The sequence below is a fragment of the Solea solea genome, chromosome 21, assembly GCF_958295425.1.
Source record: "Solea solea chromosome 21, fSolSol10.1, whole genome shotgun sequence".
NCBI lineage: Eukaryota > Metazoa > Chordata > Actinopteri > Pleuronectiformes > Soleidae > Solea > Solea solea.
The window spans coordinates 5,670,948-5,686,354 of record NC_081154.1 but is presented as its reverse complement, the minus strand read 5'-3'; the positions used below and the strand labels follow the sequence as shown (position 1 = coordinate 5,686,354).

Here is a 15,407-nt window from a genome sequence, read left to right as displayed (position 1 = left end):
TCGTCTTCTTCCCTCTGTGAAACAGCCAGACTTGATCTTAGAGGCCATGGTTGGACAGTCTTCTTCATTTTAACATTTGCAGTGTTGTCTTTGATTTTAAACAAGGAAGGGATCCCCGAACTTGGTGAGAAGCTGTTAGTGGGTGACAGTGGTGTCTGACTGTTTTCATAATGACCAGAGCTTTGGTCTGGAGAAGTATATCCTCTGTCCTTGATGTCATTCTTTGGTACTTCTGGCTCTTTTTGAGGCGATGTTATCGATCGCTTTCGGAACTCTGGCTCACCTTCATGATCACTTAGAGAATAATATTCCCCTTCAGTCCTGTCTGAATCGATTTTGATGTTAGGTGACATGCTCTGCATGCCTTCATCCCCTTCCACCTCTCCAATCAAGGTCTCCAGCGAATGGTAAACATTTGACTCCGTCTCAGCATTTCTGTGCAGGGCACTGTCCACGGAGAAGTAGGACGACTTTGAGGACAAGCTGCCTTGATCAGGTGGGCTCTGATTGATGCTAATACCATTTACCATTAGTATGGGTGAGATTATGCTTCTGGGCGTTTCACTGAGAGCTTCTGTATCCACATTTACTTCCTCTGGAAGTTTGTTTATTTTGTCGGCTTCGACTTCTGCTGCGACAGTTTTAGCTATTGTGTCATCTGGCGTGATTAAATGGTCTGGTTTTAAAGGGGCTTTTCGCTTTATCTTGCGCATTTCCTGTGTTTTGATGCCTTCAAATGTAGTTTCCCTTGTGGGGCTAAAATCTGTCTGCAAGTTATTTGCCTCACTTTCATCTCCTCTGAACCTCAGTGATAAGTGCAAGCTATTTTCAGATAAGATGGGCTCATATTTTACGGCATTATTTTCCACGCTGCACATGTCTTTATCAGAGATAGTTTGAGCCTCTTTTGTTAACAGATCACTATCTATTTCTTGTTTTACTGAACCTGCTGCACTAATCTTACTCAGGCCAGTCTCACCATTTTCATATCGCCCTGCTTTGTTGAAGACATCTTCATCTGCTGCATCATTTAAAGTATTTATTTCCTTATTACCACTGTCATCCATTCTGTTGCCTCCTTTTTTGCGCCTAGGAGGAACTGGAGTAGCATCTAACTGTCCGATTTCATTAATCAGACTATTGCCACTGTCTTCAGACACCTGTCTTGCCACATGTCTGAAATTCATCTCCTCTAATTCATAGTTGGGATCATCCGGTTGTTTGTTATTAACATGTTTAGGTTTAGATTTAAGGAGATCGTCAACTCTGTCCATGCCTGGTAAAGGAATTCTTCCACCAAGTCTGTGAGTCTCACCAAGTCTAGGTTCAGTTTGTGCAAGAATCTGCCTCATGTAGTTGTGGTCTTTCAGATCACTTAACCTGTCTTTTAGCTCATTTTCTTTCAGTGTGGAAGTGCTGCCATTTTGTTTTTCCTTCATCTCCATCAGCGAGTCGTCCATCGCTTTTTTACATTTTTGTGCCCTTGTGACATAACTTTCATCACCAGCGCTCTCTTCAAACGTTCTATTTTCGTCTTCCGCGGATGTAGTCATTTTCTTCTGCCTCTCTGAAATTATTTCTTCAAGTGCCATTTTGGCCTTGTCGTAATTGACGTTTAGAAGTGCTTTGTTTACCGTGATATTACCCTCTGCCTTTGTGACTGCCTCCTGCAACCTTTGCTCCTTCTCTTTCTTGGCAAATATGTCTCTCTTAGCTGATGTGTTTCCTCTCATTGAAAGCATGCCCTTCTTTATATTTCGCAGCTCCCGCGAGATCAAATCGTTCTTAGCCCTGGCCTCCTCATCGATATTATTGACGCCCAATTTTTTCTTTGCATTCTCAAGAATGCGGTCACCAAGCTTTGCTCTCTGCAGTTCTTTCAAAGCATTCAAATCATTAATAATATGCTCACTATCTCTTATTTCTCTCATTGACTTTTTCTCGTCCATCTCCGCTCTTGTGTTCACATTCAGTTCCCGTTCATCCTGTTTCTCTGCTTGCTCGTCATCGGTTGCTGCACATCTTTGATTTTTTATGTAATTGTTCTGTCTGGCTGAGAAAATATGTTTGACCTTCCCTTGTTTTGAGACAGATTCGTCTTCTTTTGACGGTGAAACAGCGGAATCACAATTAGTGGGTTTGTCAGCTGTGTGTGTTTGATGTTTTTCAAAAGCAAATTCAATATCAGATTTTGAAAAATGTCTATTTGGAACTGGCGGAGGCTCTTTCTTGTCATAAATGTTTTTGCCAACTGGTGACGCACTAGTTGACTCATTTCTACTTTTAAATAAAACCTTGTTGTCTGGCGCTCTTATCTCGTTTTTGCTGTTAACCTTTTCTTTTGAATAGCTAACCCTCTCATTTACTTCTTTCTCCTGTGTTTCTTCTATGACTATCATCTGTTTGTTGGTGCTCTCTGGTGGCGCTGCAGATTTATTTTTTGTTGCATTGATTGCCTCTCTCGCTGCTCTGATCACATCCATCGTACTCATGGTTTGGCCACTCAATTCTTTTTCCTTAGAAACAGGCTGTGCTTCAAACTCCTTTTCTTTTGTGCTTTTAACCACCGGTTTTGCTTTCTCTGGTACGTTTGAGAGAGTTTTCCCTACCAATACCTTTGATGACAACTTCTCATTCTCAATTGCATGGGGGGAAATTATGGGTGTGTGATCTTTGTTGGCGTTTGAAGTGTTTAGTGAAAGCCCTGTGTTTGTTGGCAATGTCATTGGGGAAAGTTGTTTGTTTAGCATGAGTGGTGAAAGCTCATTTGTCTCACTGGATTGGTCTACGTGTGGAGGAACACCACAGCTTGGAGGGACTTGAAGATATCTCATATCACTCTCATCAGGGCTGGCTTTTCTGTACAAATTCAGAGAAGGATAGTTTTGCTTTTTAGCCTTGGGGCTCTTGTTCTTTTTTGGGTGTATAAGAGGGGATATTGGATTCTCCTCACTGAAAACGGCACTACCTGCCACCTCCTTTTTGGATTGTAGTAGATGTGATAACAAATAATCATTGGACAGAGGCCTGTCAGTATCATGCTTTGTAAGACTAACAGTTGGGGTGTCTGCAAGTTCCAAGATAGGACTGCAGACAGACTGTCCATCTCTTAAAATTACAGGAGTGCTGAAACCAGATGCATTGCCCTCAGAGTCAGCTTGTGAATGTTTCACATGATCTGATTGTAGAGAATGGATGCCAGTCTCAGGCGGCTCTAAGGTTTTAAATTTAGGTGGGCTGTAGCGGCTTTTAACCCTTTTCCTGTTGTCTTTGATGTTGAAGAGTATGCTAGAGGCAAGTGATTTGTAGCCGTCCCGTTTGACTGGAGGTTCAGGGGTCAGCTTGGCCTCAGAGTGTGGCCTAAGTGGAAGGTCCAGGGCTGAGGGCGAGAGGACTGCTTGGAGGATTTCTGACGTGTCTGTTGCTTGTCTGGAGGGAATGAGGGGAGTCAGGAGCTGACAGATACTGAATGGAGTAGAGGCTAAAGAGCTGACTTCTTCAATAGCTTTCACCTCCACAGACTTAGCTTCCTTTTTGACTAGTGAAAAACTTTCTTCCAGTGCCTTTGCAATATTGTCCTGACTTGGTATACCAGGCTGATTTACCAGAACAGCACTTGTTGCCCTGGATCTGTTGCGCCTCCAGGGGGCAGCGATCCCATCTCCTACATCTGATGAACACCTTTTCTCTGCTGGAGTGGCCGAGGGCTTTGGCAGAACTTTTGGTGGAGGAGGGGGAGGTAGGGGTTTGGGAGCAATAGGAGGCGGAGGCTCAACTGCTGCTTTTTGGCACAACTGGGACTCCACTGTGTGCAGAGTCTCTTTTCTGTGTGCATCTGTCAGCTCCTTGTAAAATGGCAAGTCGAACCATTTAGGGACACTGTCTGTGGGAAGAATAGAAGTTACAGTCTTGTCTTGGCCAAAGGAAAAACGATTAAAGTCTCTCCACGTTTGGAAAGGGCTAAACTCACTGTGGAGGAAAAAGTTCTTGATGTTGAGTTTCTTTAGTTTCACAGTAGTTTTCCCATTTTTGATCTTTGAGGATTTCCCTGAGGGAAGGGCAGCATCTTTGCCTGTTTTGTTTGACGAATAATGGTTCTTGTAATGTCCATCTCTCAAATTAGCGTGATAATCCGAGGAGAATTCTGATAACTCTCTTTGGATGCTTCTAAGTGCCGACTTATCCCATGACTCCCCATTAGAGTCTGTCATATCTCCATTTTTGATTAGCATCCCCTCACAGCTTTTCTCTGTGGCACTTAATACCTTCAGGAAATTTGACATGTTGGATAGGTTCTTTTGTTGCTGCTTTTTCCATGGCTGGGCATCATTTTTGTCGTTTTTATTACGTCCTTGCTTTTTAGATTCCTTGTGTTGAGTGTTTTTCAGAGGCTCCCCCACTATAGGTTTGTGGCAACTGAAAGGTGAGTATCCATACAAGAACTCATCATTATAGACTGCATCATCTCCAATGCAGAGACTTCGGAAGGCTCGATCCGTTAGCGTGCTCACCTCCCGATCAGTCTCATCCATGAACAAGTCAGTGAAGCCATTGGGGAAGCGATGGTGGAGCATGCTCCCCATCCGATGGCTCATGTGACGCTTTTCCACACAGCTCATGATGTCAACATGTGTCTTGTCTTGCACATCACCAGTCTTGCCTCCTCTGTTGCTGCTGCTGTCGCTCTGTAGATCAGTTCTCCCAGCTCAGGTTGATCAGGGAAGTGGTGGGATGTCTGGACGTCCTAAAAGAAATAAAAACAAGTGGTATCAATATTGAAGAGTTCTGGAATGGCACTATAAAAGTGGTGATTATATAAACATATCACTAGTTTAATGACGTGCAAAAGCGCCGTTTTATTGACGTGATTACTAAAAATAAACAACCAGTAGTTGCACTGATGACCTTTACCTACACGACATGTGTCGGCTTCAGCCATGCTGTCACTATGCAGGCAACAGACAAACACTTCATACCATGCTCCTGTCTATTTTTAACACAGTGTGGTGTGTGAGCAAAGGGGATCGTTTTTGTCGCCATGAGAACTATACCCATACTCTGTTTATAGGAAAAATGTTGGCCATTTCCTCTATTCATATGTTGTGCATTTCCAAAGGAGGGCTCACATTACACATCGGTAATGCAATCACACCATCGTGTTAAGTTTATTTTAACTTGCTCTACCAAACTGTAGAACAATATTCATGCTTAAGGGTTAACACAACAGAGGACAGGGAATGTAAGTGATTCATCACAGTGTACCTCAACAGCAGCTGCTGTAGCTACTGTAGCTTTCTTTAGATATCTGGGTGAGGTCCAGGAATAGCTCATTAACCCATTTATATGCCCTGACCTGGGAGCATAGCCACTGGCATATAACTCAACTCTTCAACTTTCCACACAACCACGACTCTCCTTATAAGCAGATGCGATTGACTGAGGCAAATATAAATATAGACGTTATACAAATTAATGGCATTTTTGATTGAATATGCACCTTTAAATTGTGATGATTTTAATATAGTTTGTTCAAGACAGTGACAGGCAGTCTACTAGAAATGATCAGATGTGTGGAACTGTGGAAGAAAAACTAACTGCAGAAAAAGACATTATTATTATTATATTGCTGCTATACAAACCGGTTAGCAACAACTAATCATTATTATTGTTATTATCATAACAACCTGACAACCAACAAACAAAATAAATAAATGCACTGCATCTTTCTTACTTAATGTTTTGGCTTTCCAAAAAACATTCCCCAACTCTCTTTTAGTCTTTCAGCTCTGATCAGTTGCACTTATCATTATCTTTATTATTATTATTATTGTTGTTATTATTATTATCATTATTATTATTGTTACTAGGCAAGCTGAACAGCACAGGTTAAATTACTAGAACTAAGTGACTTTACTGTATCTTGCAGCTAACTTACAAAATGCTTTTGGCTTTCTAATAGACCCCGGTCGCCAACAATCTTCCACTTCTTATAACCACAGATCAGTTAGCAACCACGGTACTTTCCCTGCATCTGCTTGTGTATTTATACCCATGGAATGAAGTATCCCAGTTACTATACAGTATAAAGGCCGAGTACGTATCCTCAAAGATTTGTCAATCAGTTTACAGTAAATGTAAATATTTGTGTTTAATAATATTTTTTGATTTGTCTATTCGAACATTTAGCAAAAAACTATCAAATATTCTGTCACCTCTTGGCTCCAATATCTTTGTAAACATCTGAATAATCGCACTGCTCCCTCACCTTGGTGATAGGTCTTTCATTATGAGTGTAACCGTCCCAACTTGACTCTGGTATCAAATAAATCCTCAGGGGAGAATCCAAGTATCCAATGCAGTGCCACCTGCTGAGAATGGACAGTCTAGTTAGTCGCCCTCGTTCATTATTAACAAAACATTCTGTTGAAGTCGAATTAAACAAAGAAAACTCACCAAAGTGAGTCAAGTCCTCGGCTCCATGTTTAAGTGCACTGATGTGGCCGGTCTCCTGACAGCCAGTTCAGAAGATACCAAAATAGATGCACAAGTCGGTGTGGCCAAAACTGAGCAGCAACACAGGACGTGGGTCGCTCGCTCACTCACATTGGAATAACCAGAAGGTGTCGAGTGGCAGGGCTGGGCAGACTAGCAGGATGAAATGGAAACTGTCATTGGTTATTTTTGTATCCAAGCAGTGAGGGCTGATAGGTTTCCACAAGGAACCTTCTCCTCAGTGTTAGGCACCTTTGATGAGAGTGGACCCACTTGTTATTAATGATGAGGAACTGATCAGTCGATATCATGGAAGAGAGGGTGCAGATGAGTGGTTTCCACTACCACATGACACACATGGACCCTTTGCACGGCAGGTCACAGTCAGAAAATCAAATCACAGATGTAAATAATCAAATTAAGGATGGCTGAGTTCCATATAGCTTCACCCTGTCTTGACCCACATATGAACTGAATAGGGCCATCACCTGTATTTTTCCGGCTAAAACATGTCAAAAAGGCCGCCGTGCAAGGGAGTCATTGGCGTACATTTAGCTGCTGACTCATTTTGCCTCTGTCACCACAGGAAACAAGCATTCTGATTGAGAACCATTGCATCACACGTATCTAAAATGGCGTGACGGTCCGTGACGCTCCATGGCTGGTATGACTTTTGCAGTGCTGGGGTAATCGTTGGTTAAGCTCTGTTTACAAGGACGTGTGAACATGTGTGACCGGGTCATCTAGTCTTAGGAGCAATGCAGCTGTTGTTGCTGTGAGATTGAGTTTAAAATGGGGAGAGCAATTTTTTGTTGTTGACTTGTTACCCTTGGTGAGTTGTGGGAAGTCGGTGGATGAGGTCACAATGTGAAGCATGACCCTGTGCATTCCTATAATGGAGGAAGTGGTGTTTGGATTAGGTTTAAATATGTTAATATGAGCAAGGGCACCATTGGTACCCAACTGAGAGTAGGGCCCAATTGTTTGGTTACCAATAACTTTCTATGCTTAGTATAGTTGTGTCTAAAAGTGGACGCTTTAACCATGATATTCAAACCCTACACCCCATCCTGCCCACTCCACTCTGCATCAGCAAATGGGCTTGGTGCCGCCTCACTGAGAGGATCGCAGAGTCATTCACCGAACTCACGACTGTTTGCTGTCCTGGCTCCCAAAAGGTGGAACGAGCTCCCCATTGACATCCGGACAGCACAAAGCCTCCACATCTTCTGCCGCCGACTAAAAACACATCTCTTTCGACTCTACCTCGACTAAGACGACGACAATGACGCACTTGCACATCGCACTTATGAGTAGCACTTTATATTCTGGCTTACTTGAAGCACTTACTTACTTCTAGCTCTTGTTTGTACCCAAATGTTGAAATGCACTTATTGTGAGTCGCTTTGGATAAAAGCATCTGCTAAATGACATGTAATGATACCCAAACCGATTTGCGGCCTAACTGGAAATAGCAGTTGCAACAAATCTACAGGCTTCTTGGCTGACGGGATTGAAAAATGCCCCCATTTCATGCAGCATGGAAATGACACCATCCCAGCTGTAGATGTAGCCAGGATGAAAACAGACGAGAGCTTGAGGTGTCCATAGAACTTTCTGACCCATTTAAGTTACACTGCACCATGTGTTAAAATGCAATTTTTCCCTGAAAATAATGTGTGTATGTGTGTGGACACACACAAACTGAAACACCAGCACAAGTCCACATACACCACGAAGGTACCATATTTAAGCCGGTCTATTCCTGTCATGTTGTATTTCATAAAGTAACAGCCTGCCTCTCTGGTGACTGCACCTTACTCCCCTGATAATCAATCACATGCTAACCTGGCACGTGTTAGCTGACTAACTTTAGATGGCAACACGTGCTCTTTTCTGCAAAAATGGTCTTCGCGCTGGACACATTCCAGCAAAGTAAAACAGTGGTTAAGCTAAGCTCCGTTGTTCTCCTTTGATGATCAATAAATATTCACAAAATTCATTAATTCTTCTTCCAAGTGCATGGTAGATATGTAGTGCCCTCCTTTTATTTTACTGGGGAAAAGTCCCTGGTTTGTGTTAGAGAGAGGGAGATGGACTTTCTTGCTGAGCTGTGTGGGAATATCATGTTGTGAGCAGAGACACTGTGTGTGGGAGCATTTGTCTTTTACTGTCTCTCACTCACGCCTCTCCCAGAATAAGGCCTCACATGGGCCTGAACCCTCTCACACCAAACAAGCCTCTTTCTCAGTTTGACTTTCAGTCATAAAAGTCCCGATATTTTGTCCGAGAGGTACTGTACGTGGAAACACAGATGTCTGCGAGTGTCGCTCCACACATTTTTTTGGAACTTCTCCTCCCAGCTGTCAGATTTCTGAGAATGTGGAAAGACAATAAGCCAGAATATTCACAGCGTGAGACTGAAATGTCATCCACAAAAGACTATATTTTATGGCTTTGGCCTGTATGTACTTGCACAAAGAGAAATATTTATATAACAGCTTTGAAAACCAAGAGCAGACATGTCAGACAGTTGACACCTAACAACAGACACCCAAGAATGAAGTCCAGTCTGACAGGCTTAAGATGGGACTTTTGTTTGTGCCTTTATGACTGACACCCACAAGTGTTTTGCCTGGTTGGCTGTGAAACTGTTCGGGCAATCGCAGGCAATCTGGCTCATGTCCTCTCATACCCACTGAGAAGTGGGACAGACAGGCCAGGGCAGATTGGGCTTCAAGCCCCGACAGACTAATCAGCTAATAAACTCTGGGACAGCTGGGGCTTGGCATTATACAGTAGGAGATAAGTAAAATATCACATTTAATGGCATATATTACATAGGACAATGGAATTCTGATTGATTGATCTTGCAATTGATCTATACTGGTTTGTATACAAACGTAAGACGTCCTTTTTGGGATAAACAGCCATTATTCTCCTTATATGGAGGACATGACCACAGGATGAATCAAAACACCAACACCAGTCATCAACATCGTCATGCGATGAAGTCAAGACGGGAGCCATCAGCTGTCTGACACACTTTTCAGCTCGTACCCAGAGGACGTTGGCCAATGATATTTTATTTGGAAGTCGTAAATATACAATGTCATGTCTCCTGTGGCAATATCATGTCAACATCAATGGTTAGTATTCAACAAGCTGTGCATAGGAAATTTAGCAAGGAAACTTATTGCAAGGGTGCGTGATGTTCTAGGAACATATCAACATACGATACACCACAAAGTACAACTACAACTTGTATTTATTAACGTTAAAACCTGCCACAATGTTGATTGCAAAAGTTTAGCTGTTAATGCCATCTTGCACTGAAGCCACTTAAAGGACTGACAGAAGTCAGACAGATGCACAATCTTTCAATCAGAGCAGGAAACTGCTCGTCATGTGATCTTTTGATGAAAAAGACTTGCAAGCACTTGAAGCAGGAGAGTGAAAAGTCATGACAGCGCCGCAGACGTGTGGGTGTGTGTCCACCATCATCCGGACCGTCCTCATCGTCCGTGAGTATGAGTCTGTATGTTGTGGTTAAATAGTAACTGAGGCTGCTGAACCAAACACAGTGATGATGGGATATTAATGGCACACTGTGCACTGTGGTGATGAATGAGATCGATGCAGCTTGTGCTGTGTGGGTTTCTGAGCAAACTTTGTTTTATTATACGATCAGAAATTCATATCAAATCATCATCAATTACTCTTTCATATAAAGATCAAACTATTTACTTGATATTACATAGCTAATTATCTTAAAATATACTTTGTAAATACTGTAATGTATTCATCTTAACATTTATATACAAAAAGACAACCTTAAAATGATGCCCAAAAGCCCTGATTAGTTTAACTAAATTAGCTTAGTTTAGATCACTCAATTTAGCCAACCTAAACTAATATTTACCTTTAAATGATTAATTTGTGAATTAGTTTATTCATCTTAACATTAATATTGTGGTATAAAAAGAGACAAAAGCAATGCCCAAAAGCCCCAAATCTAAAGCTAATTTCAATCACTCATTTTCGCAAACCTGAACTAATATTTATGACTAAAATTTTGAATTAGTTTACTCATCTTAATATTCATTAATATTGTAGTGTAAAACAGAAACAACTTCAAAATGAGGCCATGAAAACCACAAACCTAAAGCTAATTATGTTAGGTAATTAGATTACGCAATTATGCTAGCCTACACTAATTTTTATGACTCAAATTTTGAATTAGTTTACTCATCTTAATATTCATTAATATTGTAGTGTAAAACAGAAACATCTTCAAAAGGACGCCATGAAAACCACAAACCTAAAGCTAATTATGTTAGGTAATTAGATTACTCAATTTAGCTAGCCTACACTAATATTTAATTGTAAATAAGTTTTTTTACAATGAACATTAACAGTGCAAAATGGTATATAAAACATTAAAAACTAGCTATGTAAGTATAAAAGCCATGCTATAGTTTAGCTAAAGTGTAAGTTAACAAAATAACTTGTTTTTGCTGACCTACACTAAAATATACTCAAATTTTACATTAATCTATTTATCTGAACATGAATTTTATAAATATAAGAGTGAGACAGATTAAAAAGATGGCTAAAAATAAAAAATAAATCAAAGGCAGACTATCCTATTAATTAGCTTCGTTTAGGATAAAAATCATACATTTTTGCATAACTTACCTAATGTTTACTAATGAAATTCATCCATTTAGTATATGTATTTCCACTGTTACTGTTAATATATTTATTTTATTAACCAGTTGACTGCAGAATGACATAATTGCGTTGACATAATTTGAATTTACCTTTGTAATCTATGAATGAGTTAATGGTTTACTGCAGTATCTGTTTATAAATGAATAAAGGTCATGAGCTGTAATTTTAGGGGGAAACAAATTTTTTTAAGGATTTATACTTAGTCCAACCCTAACACTGTTTGTATACATGGCCTTGGAGTCAGTCGGTTCAGCTGCCCCTGCTCTGCTCACTGGACATGACACATTATGTAAGAGGTCGCACTCAGGTCAGTGTGAACTTTATCTGCAGACACTCAGGACACATTAAGCTGAAATGGCCTGAAGATGATAGAGGGCACACAAATCACCTCGTGATTCAAGCCTGGCACAGTTGTCACTCTGGTGTTCAAACTCGAGCTCAGTGGAAATACATGATTCTGACACTGTAAGGAGAAAAAAAAATCAACATTTACTGGTTTTGCAACTTAATATAAGATGGCCACTCAGTGTTGGTTTGTCATTTGTCACCTCTACACAGTCGAGAATGTCCACTTCACTGTCTGCTGACCTCTGGACAGCAGCAGCAGCCAAGTGCTTGGCTCAAAGGTTTTTTGGCAACAGCTCATAAAACGTGACTTCCTATAACGATACTTGAAGAGTTAATCTAACAAGCAGCTGCCGAATCACACAAAGTCACCGAAGTTACCAAAACACGATAATCTGAAGTCCCTGGCTCACAGATTGACAACAAAGATCTGATTATGACTAGATATCTACAGTCTTCAGTTAGTATTTTAAGTATTCTGTAATGTTCACCTTCATGGTTTTTTTTTTCCTGTCTGATCGCTCAGATTTTGAAAATTCAAAAAAAAAGATGCATTGTGTTTGGCCATTTCTGGCGTATTCATTTTAAAACTCTTATTAGTTTCTTTATTATCTGGCCTATACAATCACATTTACATGTAAGACTTTGCTTCATTTTTAAATATTCATGATTTCTTTCAAGATCCATGTGCCTGGCAGACAAATTTATTAGATTATTTGCTCTGCGACTCTGTCCACATATATCAGCTGACACATGTCAAGCATATAGGTCTAAAATAAGAGTGTGAGTATTGCCGTAAATTCTTTAAATAGATTCCACTCACGCTTTTATTTTTAACGCGACACGGAGAGAGTGCATTAATAATAATTATATTAATAATAATCTATATCTGTTCTCTGACATCACATGTCATATTTACTCTCTCAATGTCAAGAGCCAGAGGTCAGAAGTTAATCTCTCTTACTTTTCCTGGACATATTATTGCAATATCATCAATATTTTTTACAGTTTCCAATGGATTTAAAACTGAGTACTGAGTCTGAGTCACATTGTGCGATGTCTGAACAACACTGTGGCATTTTCTTCTTCCTGTTTGTCTGAGATCTTTGTGTTTCTATGACCTGAAAAATCATAACATTGTGTGCTTGCAGAGTTTCTGCTGATGAGCGTCAGAGGAGATGGAGCAGATTCTGGAGAAGAACTAGGTAGGACAGCACACCACGCTCTGATTCTGAGGTAGATTAGATCAGAAGCTGCAGCTCAGCACTGTGGTTTCCTGTGAAAACTTTAATACTTCACTGATGCCGCAGTCAATTCTGGGTAAAGGTCTTGTGCCACATTTGTTCACAAGATAAGTATCAGGACAGGAAAGCGGAAGAAACATGTGACTCACTTGACGAAATGGACCAGAAAAGACCTGTAATGGACTTGCGACGTGTCCAAGGGTGTACCCTGCCTTCTGCTCTATATTATGTGGAGGATAAAGCACTAGAAGATGGATGGACGGATGGTCCTTAAAGGTCCACTGTGTAAGAATTAGTGACACCTAGTGGCGAGAGAGCAGATTTGAACAAACAATGGACTCTTTGAGAAGGTCCAACTGCAGACGCAGTCTCTTGTTTGACCCAATCATACAGTTTTGCCATTCACACCCATTTTCTAACATGTTCAGAATACCTAATCCTACGCTGCCCACGAGCATAGCTCTCCCGCAACCCACTGTCACTCTTCCCTCAATTTCCAATGAGCGTCAGGGAACTACGGTGGCCTTCGCATCCAGAAAGGATGTTGTTCTCTGTTTGTGTGTAAACCATCTGCTTCAGAACATGAAAATCCAAACTCTACTACCAGAGGGTTAACAGGTCAAGGGATGGGGGGACCAAATCCTCATTGATTGGATTGATTGGACACTCTAAATGGATATCCAGTGGTCTCCTTGTGTTGGTCCCAATCCCGGATAAATGGGAGGGTTACGTCAGGTAGGGTATTCGGCGCAAAACCTCTACCAAGCTCAGCTGTGGTGACCCCTAGACAGGCAGAAAATACACGTATACAAACGTGCTTATGGGTAGCACATTAGATTTCTGCCAGTAAACTCTCCTGAAAGCTCTTGAGTCTTTGGCAAACAATACAGGAAGAGAATGAAGGTGTTGTACGGTTTGAAATTTGCTTGAGGATTCATGGCCTTGAAAGTTGTTGCTTCTGAGTCTGTTGTCAAAACCAGTGGGATGGTTGGCACACTGACCACACCCACCACCGCCATCACCACCCACCAATCATTCCTCGACGTTGTGGATTCACGGAACTGAATATGAGGCAAGAAGCACGAGACCATGACTGAGAACTTTCACTGACTGACTGACAAGAGTGTAAACAAGTTGTGAAATCTTAACGTCTGCTCCTCCACAACAGAGCAGAACATGAGCTGGTGTCACTCAAACACTCTGATGCTCTGCTCTGTTTGTTCTCTGCTAATGCAATGTCTGCCGTTTTTTTTTTCTCCAAACCCTACAGACCTCCGCTATGTTTTTATCGGAACTGGGGTCGGCGTGGTCTTAGCCGTGATATTTGTGATCTACAAGCTGTGCCTCATCAGGAATCAAGCGCTCGCCAGCAGCACAGGTGGAGAGTCAGGTGAGACGATCGACTCATCTAATGATATCTCATTTTAAATTTCCAATTTTTTTTTGTGTTAAAATCAGACAGAATGTTTTTCTTTACACAGCTGAAGTGATTAGGGGCGATTCAAGAAGAGGTAAGACTGTAAATATTGTGTGATGTTATAATGTTCGATGTTAAATGATTTATGTGTGTTACTTCCCGAATGTACCCCTTTTTATATTGTAAATCCTCACATATTGTTTTGTTTCTATCTTATGCGTCAAAGCTATTAATTGCAATTTTAGTGCAATCATTTCGCTTATTCTCTCTTTCCTTCTCAGGAATGTCGTTGTGACACCAGGTCATGGACTGCAGATGAAAATTAGCCATTTGACCAACTCTAATTTTTTATTACTGTATGTATAGTCCATGCCCATTAAACCAGTAGATAAAAAAGAGTATATATACAGTATATGTATATATATATATACTGTGCATATTTACTTGTGTTTATTATTCTAAACTTGACTTGACTGAGCCTTCACTGCTGATGAGAGGACCCTGCAGCGGTGGACTCCCCTGTCGTGCAGTGTTAAAGGTCATAGGTCACGCAGAATGAACAGTGGGATTATTTGACCCCTGGAACAGGGTTTTTTTGTGTGGGTGAAAGGTCAACCCGGCGACCTAACACGCAACTGTTTTACTGCTTTAACCTTTGATTTTGTTATTATTTTTTATACACATATTTGTATTTTATTTATGTTTGTGTTGGGCTCTATTGGCACCCGTCTGTTCAGCAATGTGCTGTCACTAAAATAACACTTCATATACTGACCAGAAGGGGGCGACATTCACCTCAAAGAAAGACAATGCAGTGGAGTCTTGACTCTTTGTGCTGAGTTTACTTTTATGTACATTTGAACTTAAAAACCTGGATAACAACAGTATCACAACTTTATTTATAACAATAACATGAACAAACAGTTCGATGGAAATTTAAAACAAAACTTCAAAAACTTTATTTTAATATTGTGTTTCTTACACAAGGAAAACACAGCATAACTTATTTTTCATCATTATTTTCCACACGGACAAAAATACTTATATCTTTAAAGACTCTTTTTTTCTAATATTTGTCATGTTCTTACATCAGTTTGTGCACTGACCTATAAACGGATGCATTATTCTTTTGCTCTTGCACTTTAGTGCAAACAAGTCGTGCCCTCTTATAAATA

The 15,407-nt window shown here is 40.7% G+C and overlaps 1 protein-coding gene and 1 long non-coding RNA gene across 2 annotated transcripts; one reads left to right on the top strand and one right to left on the bottom strand.

Moving 5' to 3' along the window:
• Window positions 1-4,448: 4,448 nt before the first annotated feature.
• LOC131448701 (uncharacterized) lies at window positions 4,449-6,589 on the bottom strand. Its single transcript, XR_009234213.1, has 3 exons — window positions 6,454-6,589; window positions 6,266-6,368; window positions 4,449-4,744 (listed from the first exon to the last, which is right to left on the bottom strand). It is a non-coding gene; the product is annotated as an uncharacterized LOC131448701 (long non-coding RNA).
• A 3,073-nt stretch (window positions 6,590-9,662) lies between these two features.
• On the top strand, window positions 9,663-14,724 carry LOC131448829 (transmembrane protein 273-like). The gene is made up of 5 exons (XM_058621617.1): window positions 9,663-10,016; window positions 12,723-12,776; window positions 14,086-14,205; window positions 14,297-14,326; window positions 14,514-14,724. Exons 1-5 carry the CDS (start codon window positions 9,956-9,958, stop codon window positions 14,525-14,527), a joined length of 279 nt encoding a protein of 92 aa, XP_058477600.1. The 5' UTR covers window positions 9,663-9,955; the 3' UTR covers window positions 14,528-14,724.
• Window positions 14,725-15,407: the final 683 nt, after the last annotated feature.